Source organism: Vanellus vanellus (assembly GCF_965231255.1).
Source record: "Vanellus vanellus genome assembly, chromosome: 2".
NCBI classification, from domain to species: Eukaryota; Metazoa; Chordata; class Aves; order Charadriiformes; family Charadriidae; genus Vanellus; species Vanellus vanellus.
The window spans coordinates 36,300,912-36,317,569 of NC_138906.1; the positions used below are offsets into that span (position 1 = coordinate 36,300,912).

Sequence of the window (16,658 nt, forward strand, 5' to 3'; positions counted from 1 at the left end):
GGTGAGCCTCTGGAAGAGATAGTAAAATAAACAATTGATCAATTTTTCTTGACAATTTGCCTTTTTTTTTTTTCTTTTCCGCCTTTCTCTCCCGTCAAAAGCATGAGTCTTATCCTGTGCAGGAGAAACTGGTAGCTTTCCTCACCCCAGAGGTACTATCAAGACCGACCTGATAATATAATGCCCATATCCAGGAGAAGCTGCCACACTCCAACTGCTGTGGATCTGCACTTTACAAAAGGGCACTGCTCCAAAAGCCAGTCTACCAGCTCCGATCCAACACAGCTTCTCCTGAAAATAAACAAAACATCACTTAAAATGCTCTTCTATGATAAAGTGCTATTTTCTAAAGCTACTAAAGGTGAATCCATTTGTTCAGCAGGGCAAACCCTTCGTATCAATTACTATTTTTTGTAATCCTATTCATTTCAAGGGAAGAAATTATTCTGGCAAGTCTCAGGAGATGCCCCTTGTTACAACAAAGAAACTCATGTTAGATAAGTTCCCTTACACACTTAATTCACGTGGCACACTACAATATGTAATATTTTTATCAATTTGTGCTGCATACAGACAGTATGCATAAGAGCTAAATAAAATCCAGCATTTAGCCTCAGGATTTTATTTCCATTCTGAGCACAGGCATAGCAATACAGCTACACAATATACGTTAAGACTTGGAGTGCTGCTCTAGGATGTACTTTATCTTTCACATTATTGGTAAACTTATCTTCTTAAATCACAAAAAAAAAAAGGGGGAGTTGTGACTTTTTCTTAAATATGGATATGAATGAATGGTGCTATAATAGAGACCTGCACATTTTGATATAATTGAAAACAGGAGGAAGCATTTATGCTGTTACGCAACACAAATGGAAAATCACTTCATTACAGAAATACTCCATAAATTACACGCAAAAATCACTGTGTAACTAAATCTTAGGAATCCGATTAATCTCTTTTATAACTTTTATAACTTCAGGCCAGGGCTGAATTTAATACTCTTTTCTTTTCAACAAAACAACAGACAAACACAATTGTATACGAAATCATAAGCGATTAAATTAATGGCCATACAATCAGGCCACTGCTGCTTTCTGACAACTGACAAAGTAACAAGATATTAAAATAAGTGAGATTTTAAAGACTTTTTTTTTTTAGAAAGTATTTTTGACTCTTAGTAACACACACAAAATCTCACTCTCAGAATTTACCCTCTTGTCAAATCAGGGCACAGACAAATGTAAAGAAAACCCATCTAGTTGATTAAAACGAATGATCTCAGGTTACCTGCAAATGCCAGTAAGGTACACCCTGTCTTTAATCAGGTCAGACGCTTGTAGAGTAAAAATATTCCTGAGAGCTCTCCCAGCACAGGAAGAACTTTCTCCATAAATCTGAATGAAAAGAGAAATTGAGGACTGTGACAAACAGGGATTTATTCCTGCCGTAGTAAATTGCCTTCCCACTGTCCGCTCCCTCCCTCTGAGCAATACCTTCTCCCCAGCCAAAGGACAGGCAGGCAAAGCCCTATAGGAAATGCGCCCCAGCTGCTGCCATACCCAGCTGTACCGTGGGTGGCAGATGCCCTCACGAGCTGCACTACGTTTACATTTTCTGCCTTAGAAAACCAGAGGGTTTACTATCTGTCAGCTTTACAGACAAGTGCAAATGAAAACAAGCGTTATTCTAGCAAAGCAAAAAGAAAAAGAAAAAAAAAACTATATTAGCCATTGCAAAACCATAAAAATACAGTTAAAATTCCATATGTATTGGAGTTAAATAATTTAATATAAGCCTAATACACATTGAAACACCATTTCCTAGTATTTTCCTTTTTGTTTAGAAACTTCAGAGGTATCCTATGACAGCTACAGGTCAGTTAATCCATACCTTGCCAGGAGGATCTGGTCTTGCTGAATGGACACACCTCTGACTTCCCCTACACCTGATTTCTAATTTACAACTCAAGGCTGCAGATGCATCTATCAAAACAGGACACAACTCCATCTTCCACAAAACCATGTTCCACCAGGACTCTGTATACCACTCCTTACTGATGAATTTAACTCAGGCTTCTGTGGTGATGTTTCCTCACCGTTCCAGGAAAACACATCAGTAACACAAATAACTAACTTGAAAGAAAAACAATACTGCAGTTTCACCTTTTTTTTATTGTTGTTGGTTTTTTTCCTATGTTTAGGAATCTTTCAAGGAACATAAAATAGTCCTGAGACATTAAAGTCTTGTGAGATGCAAAACCAGAGCTCTCAAATACTGCAGAAGTAAGCTAAATGGTGGCAATCATTTAAACAGCTGGGAAGCGAGTACACGTCAGAATTCACAAGTTTGCAAATTCAGTAATAGAAGTAGACAATTTCTAACACACACAAATTATAACTTGTTAACTGGATTTAAGTGCAGGCCACATTCACAAGTGTCTTCAAAGCTATGATTAAGAGACTGAACCAAAGCAAAAAGTTTCCTAATATGTTGTTTGATGAAATGGAATTAAAAAGAAACTTGACAAGTACCTTGTTTGAAGGAGTTTCCAAATAGGGATTTGAAATTCTTCTGGACAGCGTCTGTAAGACAATTTAGTAGAACTTTAGTTTTGTTCTGGTTTTTGTAGCAGCAATCTAGGTCTTTTAGCTATTGAAATCTAAATAAAAAGAATTTATTAACTCATCTGAGTAGTCTAACTGAAGTATCAATTTTTTTTTTTTTTCACATCAGCAAAAAGGTTTGGTAAACTCAGTTCTGTATTGTTTACTACATTTATTCTTCATCTGGAAAAGATGAGCAATGAGGTGGCAATGTCTGTAGACAACACACATTTATTTGGGTCAGGAAAGACCAGAAATGACAGTGAAGAATTTCAAGATAAACCTAAAAAAAAGCTAGGTGAAAAGACAGTATCATGACGAGCTCAACATTAAAAGCAGCACATACTAGAGGGAGAAAATGTAATTACACGTAGTCTAATACTTCTTAAAGCAAACTTTATCAATTCAGTAAAGACACCTCAGAGTCACAGAACACTTCTCAAGGAAGACCACTTTTCTAAATGAAAGTCTTAACTGTAGTTAAAAAAAAATGAGGATAAATGAGGGATAAAATGGTAAGCAGCAAGGAGGTAATATTCTTCTTATGTAGATCAGCATTATCTCTGCTGTGCCACATGCTGCACTGGTAAGAGCATCTCAAAAAACGGATGCTCCAATGTCAGAGGGGATTCAGACAATAACAGTAGTAGGAACAATAAAGGATTGGGATAAATTTTAATATGAGAAGAAAGAGAAAAGACTGTGACTATTTACCTTACAAAGGAGAGATTACAGGAGACATAATGCAATTATACAAAATAATGAAATGGCACAAAGAAAAGACAGACTTTCTGTGCTCTGTTTTATATAACATGAGAATAACCGATCACTCTGAAATTAGAAAGGACTCATATTTGAGGAGACAGAAAGGAAAACGGCACATAACTCTTCACAGCAGGGAAATGCAAATGCCAAAACTTTACCACTGATCAATAAAGAATGGGGATTTAAAGTTATAAAATTAATGGTGAACCAGAACACTGGAAGGCAAACAGAGACAGCATAAACATTTCTATGAGACTCAGGTTACCCCACCTTTACTCACCATGACATTTCTATATCTTGTCAGTGTTAAAAGACGTACCATTTTCTACTCTGATGAGTACTGACAACTTCTATCTTACTACAAGACACAAATAAACATTTGCTACAAGAAGTCTGGAAGTGGAACAGAAGACATTGTGCAGGTGCACTGGCAGCACAATGGGAGGATTGTGTGGTGCTCCCTTGCATTATTCCAACTTGTAGTCAGCATAATTAATTCCTCGCTTTGAGAAGGATCCAATTTACACTTGGTATATTGTAATCATAAAAAAAAAATCATCTTTCACACCCCATAAGAATTACAGAATCTATATTTCAGTAATGCCACCTGCTTTTTTTCCCCCTGTATTCTTGTTACTGTATTTTTAGACGGGGAATGGAAGTGACAAGGAACCACAGAAGCATCTAATGCTGTTTACCCTTCCACGCTCATCACAAACGTTAGTGTAGTTCCATGCGTAACAGTAGCTCCATATGGAAATACTGTAACATAAAAGCTTAATTCACTTCTCCTGTACCCAACCGAGATGCTGTTAGAGTGCAACGTTGCCTCAGATCCCACTTATTCTTCCTAGCCGGCGTGTCATTAACACCTCGGCTCTGCAGCAACCCTATATACCACCACTTCACTTGGTTTCCGTCCAAGTCTTTCATTCAACAAGCCTCACTCACTGAAGCAGCATGGTCAAAATTTATACACCGATTTCCCCACTCCCCGCTCCATTCCCAAGCTGGCGCTAACGAAGTTATCATCAGCAAGCTAAATCCAGCCATGCCGGTGGGAACTACAGCCCCTGGCATTGCACTGGCATGGTCCCTGCCATTCAGAGGACCGCTGAGCCTCAGCCAGGGAAAATACTGCTACTGCAGGGTGCAGTTACACAATGGCATAAGACCAAACTCAGCAAAAAGGACAAATTCGGTGGCCTTTTACAATGGGGTTACAGCATTGGTGGATAAGGGAAGAGCAACTGACATCATCTACCCAGACTTGCGCGAAGCATTTCATACTGTCCCACACACATCTTTTTCTCTAAATTTGAGAGACGTGGATTTGACACGTGGACCACTCAGTGGATAAAAAATTAGCTGGGTGGCCACACTCAGAGAGTTGCGGTCAACAGCTTGATGTCAGGGTGGACACCAGTGACGAGCGGTATCCCTCAGGGGTCCAGGACCAGTATTATTTAACATCTTTGTCAGGGACACAGACAGTTGGATTGAGTGAACCCTCAGCAAGTCTGCCAATGACACCAAGCTGAGTGGTGTGATTGATACTCTAGAGGGAAGGGATGCCATCCAGAGGGACCTGGACAGGCTTGAGAGGTGGGCCTGTGTGAACCTCATGAAGTTCACCTGGGCTGGGGCAATCCCAAATATGGATACAAACTGGGTGATGAGTGGATTGAAAGCAGCCCTGAGGAGAAAGACTTTGGGGTACTGGTGGATGAAAAACTGGACAAGAGCTGGCTCACATCCCAGAAAGCCAACCGCATCCTGGGCTGCACCAAAAGAAGTGTGGCCAGCAGGTCGAGGGTGGTGATTGTCCTTCTCTACTCCACTCTGGTGAGACCCCATGTGGAATACTGCGTCCAGCTCTGGAGCCCCCACCATAAGAAAGACATGGACCTCTTGAAGCGGGTCCAGAGGAGGGCCACAAAAATGATCAGAGGGATGGAATACCGCCCCTATGACGACAGGCTGACAGAGTTGGGGTTGTTCGGCCTGGAGAAAAGGCAGCTCTGGGGAGACCTTATAGTGGCCTTCCAGTACTTAAAGGGGACCTACAGGAAAGATGGGGAGGGACTTTTTATCAGGGAGTATAGCAATAGGACAAGGGGTAATAGTTTTAAACTGAAAAAGTGTAGATTTAGATTAGATATTAGGAAGAGATTCCAAGGAGTCTGCAAAAGTTGATTGAAGGCTGAAAACTAGTAGAGAAAAAAAAATTGCGTTTACCTTTCAAACCACACAGTGCTATCTCTGGTGCAGGGGAGAGAGAAGGAATTCACAGTCCTCAAATGGGAGAAGGGAAGACAGGACAACAGTTTCTGACAGTGGCAGCCTGAACCCATATCAGGTTGGCGCAAGCATGAAACGCTGGAGAGCCCAGGAGAGTACATTTGGCCTGCCATGCAGGAATCTACACACACAAAACTTCTACAAATATAAGAAAATGGAAACTGCAAAGGAGAGAATAGAACAAAAGTGGAAGTGGCATTCTGGAATAGAAAAAATGATCTTTCCTGTTGATGTTAGTGCAGCCTGTGTAATGTTGAAACACTCATTGCAATTAGGCTGAAATTCATATCAAATTTTAGGAGCTTATGTCCTCACTACCACGCTAGATCCCCTTTGCTTTTCTTTTTTTTTTTTTTTTTTTTTTTTTTAAACTTGCCTCAATAAATATTTAGCTAGCACAAAATCCCTTCATTTTGTGTTACTGAGCGCACACCTCTGTTCAGCAGACTCTACTTTGGCTGTTGGGGACAACCTGGGCAGTCCCCTTCCAGAGAGAAGAGGGAGTGGATTAGGGGTCCAGGCTTTGTCTGAAAACCCTAACTTTCGGGCTGCTGTGTGGGGTAAGCACCACTCCTCCCTGAAGGTATTTGGTAACTACAGGCTGCTCCTCCCAAATGATTCTGATACACAGACACCAATTCAAAATACATTCGCAAATAACTCTTAGAACAAGCCAAAATGTGCTTTTAAAGCAAATTCATTAGTCATCAAGCAAACAACTCCTCTCTCGTGAAAACTACCTTGGAACAGCTATTGCTGCCCATGCCAAGTGCTGCTTTCCAGGCACTGCTACCCCAGCATCCCCCTGTGCCTCTTCACCAGCTTGAGGAGAAGCTTTGCCAAAACACACGTCAGGGAGGAGATGGGGATGTGGCAGCACGTATGGTCCTGGGACAGGAGACTATATGTGGAGCTGATCCAGAGCACTGGGTGTCCTCCAGGAGGGCTCTCCCATCACACATGAGTAGGCGTGCATAGGTGGCTCCAGTTTCCCTGCTGAGGATGCAGGAAGAAAGAGGTGGAGATCTGGTGCCATGGGCTGGGAGATCAAGAGCGTGAGGTATGAACATGGCGCAGGGATGGCATCTGAGCTTGGGCACGCGACTTGCATGTGACAGGAGAGGACAGTTGGGACAGGTGGCCCAGGAAAAAAATTTGGAATAGGACTGCTAGGATCCAAATCTGACTACACCACAGATAACTTAGTCTAAAATTGGGAAAAATTATAAAGGGGTTTACTGTGGTATTTGAAACCCCTAGAAATGCAGGGAGTAGAGCAATGCTGTTAAAGGAATGGGAGGATTAGAATAAAGTGTCCAGCAAGTAATTTAAAACAACCAGAAGGAAATACTTCTTTACAATCCATATGACCAGCTCATAGAATTATTAGTCAAAGAATCAAATACTCCAGCTAGATTTTTAAAAGCAGTAGCTAATTCAATGACTGATACTACTACTACGCGAGATCTATACCTGGGTTTAAATTATTGTTGCTTCAACTGGACAATTATTTTTAAACAAGTTGAGAATCTCTGCCATTATTTAAATCTAAGCATGCAAAGATATTGATGATAAGATTTTAATATATGAATACAACTTGATTTTTGAAATGTTTGGAAAGAAACACCCCCACAACACACTACACAACAAGCAAAGGCACATTTTGGTCTCCGTTGGAAAGACCAAGCTGTATCTTACTGCGAGATGCTGACTTAGTTCTTTACTCAGAGTATTGAACTGGCTCCACTATAGCAACTACATGCTATAGATGTGTTTACTACAACCTGGTTAATGTTCTAATCAAGGGCTAAAGATACTACAGAGCTTGTTTTCAGTCATACTCTTTGAAGATACATTTGAATTTTCGCCTCGGTTTTAGATCTGGGATTTTGCTTTGGCTTCATCTCAATTTCAGAGGATGACTTGCCTACGAGTTGCTTGCGCTTTGCCTCCTGCCCAAGCTGTTCCAACAACTGCTGATATTTCTGCCATTGCCAGCACTGCAGTCGCAGTAGCATCAGCAATGCTCCATACATCTGCTAGCAATTTAATCGCCATCATGCTCAGAAAGAAACAAAGCAAGAGTGCTCGGAGCTCCAGTTCAAGTGCTTTCCTCAGCTAGCAGTTAGTACAGTGGTGGCAGCCAGCAACCTGTCTACACGAGAAGTCACACCGTAACACTACAGAAGAGGCCACAGAAATTGTAGGAAAATAATAATTTCAAATACGGGATGCAAATGTTTTGCCTTTCGTCTAAGAGCTTCTGATATTCCTGTGCAGTTAGCAAGAAAAAAAGCTTTGGCAAAAATAGGGAAGTAAGAATTTTTTTTTTATTAATCAAGATTATTCCTTTTTCTGAATCTTTTACAGTTAGTTTTATATTAAAACTAAAAGAAATGAGAAAAGGCAGAATTCAGGCTCTTCCCCCCCAGCAAATTGTTTAAGCTTCCACTCCAAGTTTTTCAAATAACTAGGTTTTTAACTGGTCACATTACCAAAAATTGAGCATAATGTCACATGAGCAGTTTGCAATGTGCAATCAAACTTTACCTGTTTCCAGTTTACAACATACTCATAACTATTTGTCTGTTTGATCTGGGATTAATTTGCAAATATGCCCATGATAGTTTCATAGTTTCCGGGCACTATCACTGTGTCCCTAAAGAATTCAGTACAGCACTTGAGCATTCCAAATCGGATTACCCAGTATGCTTAAAATTAAGCAAATGCTTCAGTGTTGTCCTCTATCAGGGCTTACTTCCCTAAATATAAATAGCCTGAAAAAAAAAACCATCCCATTTTGAAATGCATGTGGTGTAGCACAGACTACCTGGTAATGAGATCATTTCTATTCCCTGACAGGGGAATTTCTGCAACTACTCAACACCTGAATCCTAAATTGGCTAATGTGACCACAAAGGAAATTATACATTCAGAGAGATTTCCAACAAGCAGTTAAGCATCCAAGCCTAAAATACACTTTCACAAGTATACATGCTGGAAACTTCTCACGTTCCAACCATGAGACACAGCATACAGAAAAGGATCACAAATAAAGCCGAATCCAAATTCACTCTCAAATACAATAAGTTCGTGCTTTTCTCTCTTTACTAATCATTCATCTCTAACAATATGGTAGCTCAGGAAAAATTAAAAAAATCCGCCAGGGGTATTTACTTAATTTCCCTCAGGCTTCTCTCCCACTCCACGCACAAATCAAAAAGTAATTTTTTTTTTTCCTAGACAGATTTCTTTCTCTCATTATGAACCATGACAATGATAATGCCATAATAGCAATAGAAACAACTGCAACTGTTACAACTGATGGAAGTCTGTGGGGTTGTTTTTTTTTTTCTTCAAAAATATTTGCTGGACTTGCTAAAAGCAAGCAGCTATAATAATTAGAGAGTTTCCACTCCAGCCCTGACCTGAAGGTGAATCCTGGCACACAGCTGGGCTCTACCTGTCCGACACACCCTCCTCTACCTGCAACACAAGAAGGCAGCAATTTCTGCAGGAGTAAATGCTCATTTATTCCCAGTGCTTAGTCAAGCCAGGCAAGGAGCGGGGGAAGGGAAAGAAAATTACTGAACAATTTTGACTTATCACTTTGCCACCTTCAAATTTTTGCGTTTGACATCGCTTGTTACTGTCTAAATTACGGGGGGTTCAAGCAGAAATAAGATACGGGTGCTGTGTTTCATCGATGAAATGCTACCGTTGTTTGAGGGTGGCTGCATATAGGGAGTGTTGTCATGAATCCCAATCCGTTTCCATGTGGCAGCAGATTTTTCCTCGTGGTTGCTAAGGCACAGCAAGCAGAGTTGGTTGGGAAGCGAGCTGACTTTCAGCAGATATCATTCATACGAAACCGTAGAATATGCCTGACTTTCTGCCAAATAATATTCATAACAAAACAACCTTCCCCCACTGCTCCTCTCAAAACCCACCGTCAGAATCCACAGATAAGAATGGAACGGTTCTCCACATTAATATTTATTTAAGATTAAATGTAAAACTCTTTATAAAAAATGACTTTTCCTTTATAAAGGATATTGTTTATAAAGGAAAGATCTTCTGATTGTCTTAAACTTCATACACTTAGGTGTAGCATAAAAAGGTCAAAAAGCTGTAAAAACAGGAATTGGTATTCAGCAGAGGTTGCAATGTAGGGTTCCCAGGTGAGCCTGCAAAGCTCTCTGGAGACAGCCAAATGGGTTGTTAGTGAAAGGAAACCGAAGAGTGTATTCTTGCCTGTTTTCTGCATAAAAAGAACCTGCCATTAATCTGAATATGTTATTTCACAAAAGGGAAACCCACTACTCACGGTTTATTCTTGCCTCCCCCAAAACAGAAAGGGATCTGCGAAGAAAATGGCTGCTTTTTATAAAGACAGGCAATGCTCTTTAGGTTTAAAGATTTATTTCCGAGATGATAGAAGTCATTAAAGCAATGCGTTTAGAAGCATTTCTGTATTTTCCAGTACCTACCAAACCAAGTATGGCTGAATGAATTTATGTGTCAAACAAAACTTTTTTCAGTTAATCTTGCAGAAGCCAGCCGCTTTTAAGGTCTCCATAGCCTGGCAAGGAGTCTAATTCAGTGCGCAAATTTGGCTTGAAATGCCCTTTTCTTTACGCAAAAGGAGTTAAGAATAGAAAAAAAAAATATTACAGAAGACAACATGGCAGGACTGGCTGGTTGCTCTCCTCCCTCTTCCCCAGTCCTATTGTGAGAGAAAAGCCGCAGATTTTTTTTCTCCTATTGTGGGAGAAAAGCTTCCCGAAAAGCTTCGGGAAGGCCCAAACCTCCTCTGTCCGCACCCAGTGCCTCAAACGAAGCTGAACCCAACGCAGTTCAAGAGAAAGGGAGGAGTGGTGAAGTGGCAGAGGGGGATGCCTAGGTTAGAGAAACCTTACATTCCTTCAAAGAAAGGTGACGACCTCTCCTGCTAATGATGGATTTCCATGACCAGATTAAAGTACCATAAAACGAGGCTGCTGACAAGCAGGTTGAGTCCTCCCTCCGCCGCCAGCTTCACCTTCCCATCCCCACCGCCGTTCTGCTTTGTGCCACCCCTCCTGTGAAGCCATGTCCCGAACCAAGCTGGACGACCCATAGCTTCGAACTGGCTCGTTAAACAACGATTCATTTTAACCCAAATTATTTCCCCCTGCCAGGTCACCGGGAAGCCACACAAGCACGACCACTAGCAAGGCGGGCGGCAGGGGCGCTGGCGAAAGCAGTGGGACGCGGAGGGAGGAAGGAAGGGACAGCTGTGCTCAGAGGAAGCACTTGTTTATGCTGAATTAAAACTATCCAAGGAATGATGGTATAAAACACGCCTCATAAATCCTCAGCGTCTCTGCTCTGTCAACACAAAAAGGAAGTTAACTATGCCCACAAAAACGACAAGGCAAAATTCAAAGCTGTCAGTAATGGGGGACTTCACCTCCCACCTTCACGTTCACATAAGTGCATCCGTTTCAATAACCAGAAATCCCCATCTCGTTTAACTCCACAGATCGGTTGTAGACCGCATGGGCTACAGATATAGTTTACAACATAGAAACAGACCTTAAACAAATTTTCTCTTCTCTTTCTTATAAAAACATTATGGACATTTTCAACTCCTATGCTAATACAATGTTTGCAATGAGAGTTCATTAAATATGAAAAGAAGAAAGAATCAGAGTTTTACTGCTTTTTAACATGCTTTATATAACATTAAAATATGCAGAGTACACTTAATTGACTATTCGTGTTCCTTCATTAACCTAACTTTATTGCAGCATTTGTGTTCTAGATTGCCATTTCAGCCATACCATTCCTAACGCTACCTAAAAAGCTTCCCAGAGCATTTCACTGTTCCTGGCTGTCAACATTTCACAGGAAAGCAGCACCCTCCCTTTTTTTCCAGTACAAAATAGGTACTGTACAGACTGCGGCAGTAAGAATTTAGCAATATTGCTGCATTTATTCCTCTTTAAAACTCAGCACCTAATAAATACAGTAGACCACCTTTGTAATCTATCATAAAGTTCCTGGCCATCAGCATCTAGTTTGGTTTTGATCTGGGGACACAAGAGCACACAGGAGCAGGTGGGTGGGTTTTTTTTTTTGGTGGTTATTAAAATTTTATGCAACAATTACTATTTCTAATGATGCAAGTTATCATTTAATAATACATTACTTCCAGCTTTCAAAAGAATGCACACTGGATATTTCACACTATAATTAAAAAGATGTTGCCAGTGACAGGCTACCATTTCTTTTCAGATAGATCTAAATGAAGACATCAACAGAACAGTGAAAAGAAACATCAGAAGTAGGAAAATGCAGATTCTCTGCATACTTAAAAGCTTTTCAAAGTACCTCTGTCGGCACATTTCTTGTGCTGCCAGCAAAATACCTTCTCACAACACATTTCCAAATAAAAAAAGAAAGCAGGATGGCACATCAACTTGGCAAAGATACTGCACAAGCCAGGCAGCCTGACTCACAAGCATGCAGTAGTAAAAAGAAATTTCATGGGGAAATTGTGTGTCACACGCAAGAACTAATGTCCTGACTGTGCAATCCCCTTCCTGGAGTTTTCATAACTTGACCAGACAAGGCTCTGCACAACTGCTCTGGCTTTGAAGTTAGCCCTGTTCAGACCAGGGGCTGGGTCAGATGACCTCCAAGAGGTCCCTTCGAACCCAAATTATTCTGTAATTCTCTCTTGCTCCATCACTCCTAGATACCACTTAATTCTGCTCCTCCAACCAGCTGAATGGAATAAAAAGTGGGCGGAGCTGCAGAGCAAGTAGAAACACTTTTCTAAACACACCCTGTGTTTAAAAAAAGGCTCTTAAAAATCATAGAATCATAGAACGGTTTTGGGTTGGAAGGGACCTTAAAGATCATGTAGTTCCAACCCCCCTGCCATGGGCAGAGACACCTTCCACTAGACCAGGTTGGTCAGAGCCCCATCCAGCCTGGCTTTGAACACTTCCAGGGATGGGGCCCAATCATATCATATATGAAAATCACATATTTTCATGTTAGCCTTTCACCAAAAATTCGCCCCATCGCATTACCCAAGGTGCCAGGTCTGAGCTTCCAAGGGGCTGATGTCCCTCTGCTGCCAACATTGTTGCAGATAATACTGGTACCAGAACTTGGGCTTCAGCAACCCACACTTGTCAGAGACTGAACATAATAAACATTTTAAAGCAGACAATCAATTAAACAAGTCACTCATCTCACCTGTCACCAACAACCACCCATCATGCAGATGTAACTTTAAACGGTCCCTCTCTGGTGTCAGGCAAATTCAGCATAGTTAGGTAGCTGATTTTCCCCGGTACAGGCTCAGGAGCGTTCTTGTGAACTGGCCCCATGTCCCTGCTGCAGGGATGCTCACCGCTGCCGCAAGAGTTGTAACGAGTGACAGAAGGGCAAAAATATCTAATATCACTGCAGTTACTTCAGAGAACACAGATGCAGGAACAAAACTTCGACCACTAGCAAATATTCTGCAAATCAGCTGTGAACGATGCTGACAATAAATAGCTAAAAATGTCAATACAAAGTATATACATTAGTGAAAAAGAATATTCATTAAAATCTGAATTTATTTAGAAGCAATTTACAAATAAAGAACCAGTTTTATAGATTTCAATAACTACAGTACATTTAATGTTTCAAATACAAAGTTAAAATTCAGTGCTTTGATTATAATTTATGAAAATACCTCACAGTAAATTGCATGTTTAATTTACTATTTGAAAAATGCCTGTATTTGTGGCACTTTTTTTTTTTTTTTTTGCATGAGCTGTACACAAATAGTTCATGAATTGTTTTGTGTGCAAAGGTATGTTTTTAATGTCCCCGTTCTTACCTATTTCAGAGACCTTCACGTTTACTGCTGCCTGCAGAGAAGGTAGGTCACCCAATAATTTCCCAAACTCTATTCCTAGAAGTAGAGGACAGTTATTCCTTTCAGGTACAAGACGTGTGTTCTGCCTTTGCCAGTTGAGACACCCGAACAAAACACTGACATTCTTTATTTCTAAGAAACTGACTGGTTTTGCAGAGACCTACTGTTCAGAGCACCAGACTGTTCAGCACCCCTTGGTTTTATTTCTGGTCGCAACCTTCAGCAAGTCATTTCCCTTCCCGCGCAATGGGAAGGACCGTGACCGCTCCACGCTGCAAAGCACTTTGAGACCCCCTGGTACAGATCAGCTATGCTAAGGGCTAGAAGCAACCAAGCTACCCGCCACGTAGCCAGGGTAGCCCCACTCTAAGTTCAGGTACCTACAGGACATTTGAAACACAACGGCATCATGAATAAAACTGCCGACCTTTGCTTTTCTCGCTTCTGAGGTTTTCAGAGGGCGGGAGGCGGCCTCCCAGCTGGGTGACCAAGCTCCGGTTAAAGAAGTTTGCATTGCAGCCTTAACAGCTTGAGAATCTGCGGCGCCGTTGTTTGTGTTGGCAGCACTCCGTTACGTGACCTCTTGGGAACAATATTAATTTCACTGACAGTAGCTCTTGGCACACGTCGGTGCCAACCTACTATGGACTGGATAGTGGGAGTTCTTAACCACTTCCAGAAGAACATCTGTAATTGACTTTTTTGGTAGAAAAAACTATTAAAGTTTAACTATTTCAGTTTCGCAAAGCAATCAAGGCCTCACTGTACAAAGAGCTTAAGAAGCACTCAAGATGCAAGGAAGGAAAAAGGTTGTTCCCTTGGATCACACAAGCAATTCCTTGGCAAAGTAGATCCAGGAACTCCTCACCTGCTCTCGGCAGAGCCTTAGCGCTGCTTGGAGCTCTGCTACCGGCACCTTCAAACAGTCTGCAGAGTAGGATCACACTAACCCTGATAACATCTGTTTTGTGCTTGAAAACCTTTGGTCTGGCCGTTGAAGCAGGAACAAATGAAAGCTCAAGTGCACTCCATCTCCATAAGGGAGGTTTGTTACCTCTGAGACGGGGAGGGACTAGAAAAACAAGGTGGTTCAAAAGTCTCTGCCCGTGCGCCAGAAACCGCTGCACACCTGTCCTTCAATCCCGGTTACTTAGCAGATAGATAGAGTAACGTGGGAAGCAGTGTGCAATAACCATTAGGTATGGAACAGGATTAGAACATGAACAGGAGTTTAGTATGCGCGAACGACCACTGAAAGCAGCTTAGGTAAATTTAGCTTTCACTAGACTGAGAAATTACAGAATCAGAAAATAGGATAGATGCAAGACACAGGCGAGTCTTGTAAATTTGTGGACATGGAAAAACAGCTCAAGTGCCAAGTACCTAACAGATACAAGTTTTACTTAGTACGATAAGATCGTAACCAAACAACATCAATGCCATATCTTACACAGATTAAGCTATTAAGAAAGTAAAAGATGAGCTCAGCACGCCCATAAGGTCACAGAAACAGTTCAGACGTCTTTGGATAGAAGCCTCCGTTATGAACGCAGCTTCAAGAAAAGAAGAACACAGTCTTTGAAGTAAGGGAAGGCTTCTGCCCTAAAAAGGCAGATTTCCTTACTAGTATTCTTTGCCCTTAATTTTAATTACCTGCCTTTCTTCTGATATATATCTGTATTTTCTTTCTTTATTCATATAACAATTGCTTACACTACTAAATTACTAAAACACATGGATATGTCACATCATGTCTATGCTGCATTATTGTGAATTTACCCGCTGTAACTTTACTCACTCTAAACTCAATTAAGTCAAGAAGTCCTTCTTCCTACTGCTGCGGAAGTTTGATCCCTCTGTGTGAGGGGCTGGGGGTTTCCGTATCTCTTGAGATTTTCCAGCTAGTACCAGGGAGTTTTCTTATTTTGATCTACAATTTTGAAGGGCAGGACCTTGCTCCAACAAGAGACGTTTGAAAACGTCGTGAATAGAACTGGTCCTTACAAGGGTTCTCTGAATTCATCATTTATTCTCAAGACATTTTCAAGACATTCAACCAAACTGAGTTTAAGCAAAAAGCCACAAAATTGGCAAGCTGCTCTTGTGAGATTAACGCCCTCTGTGAAGATACCCCACTCAAATTCATAGAAAAAAAGGAAGCATTAAACTGTGTTGTACTAAACCTTTTGCGGAGAAAATATATATGAAAAAAATATTTAGGCTGCCTAGATAACTAAATAAACAAACAAATAAATCTTCCTTCAATTGGTCCCAAATCAGTCTCCTGTCCCACATGAGGTTGTTAATCCTGTTAATTCCTCAGCCTTCAGAAGAAAAAAAAACCTCCAGCAAAACTAGACCTGGTCTTTAAAGCATAAAGTTCCTAACCCTTTGTTTCATTCCTTATATGCACTAGGAGCCTTTAAACAAATATAAAAACACAACGTTTTTTTTTTCCTTTACAAGAAAGGTAGTACTCCTTAAATGGAAAAAAAAAAAAAAAAAAAACAACAATTTGAGAGTCAAAGGATTAGAAGATTTTTCTATTTTTACATCTGATTATCTGAATTAATTAACCTTTAATTGCATTTGCAACTATTATATAGTTCTGCATCCCAACAGAAGTCCCACCATATGACATCTCTATCCTAGTCAATCTTATTCCTATATTCAAAGGCACATGCAAACATGAAAAAGAAAAAAAAAAAAAAAGAGAGTGATAGAGCCTAAATTAGCACGAGAAATGTGAAGTGAAGTGGAAAAAAGAAGTCCATAATATTACAGCAGTGCAGGGATCTGAGGTGAATTGTATGTTATAAAGTTGAACATACATGCCTGTTTCAGATGTGTCTTGACAGAGACTGAATTCTCTATGATTTCAACAAGACATCCGTACATCAAGTGCTGTAAGGAAGATTACTGCCCCAGAGGAACTATCTGGGGGCTACTTATCTTACCACGGAGAGTTTAACTGCAGTTGGCACAGCCCAGTGAAACTCTATTAAGCAGCCTTCCTAGTCAACCAGTAAAAAGCTTTTGTTTTAAAACTGAAGTCTCTTGCC

The 16,658-nt window shown here is 40.8% G+C and overlaps 1 protein-coding gene across 1 annotated transcript in view; it reads right to left on the reverse strand.

Annotated features, from left to right (window-relative positions):
- Positions 1-16,658, reverse strand: part of RAPGEF5 (Rap guanine nucleotide exchange factor 5) — a gene marked incomplete at its 5' end in the record, with an annotated part of 160,739 nt that overhangs the window by 128,836 nt on the left and 15,245 nt on the right. Inside the window, 3 exons of the mRNA XM_082479342.1 lie at positions 170-291; positions 1,291-1,397; positions 2,535-2,585. Of these exons, the coding sequence (XP_082335468.1) occupies positions 170-291; positions 1,291-1,397; positions 2,535-2,585 (280 nt within the window). The remainder of the gene's footprint in view (positions 1-169; positions 292-1,290; positions 1,398-2,534; positions 2,586-16,658) is intronic.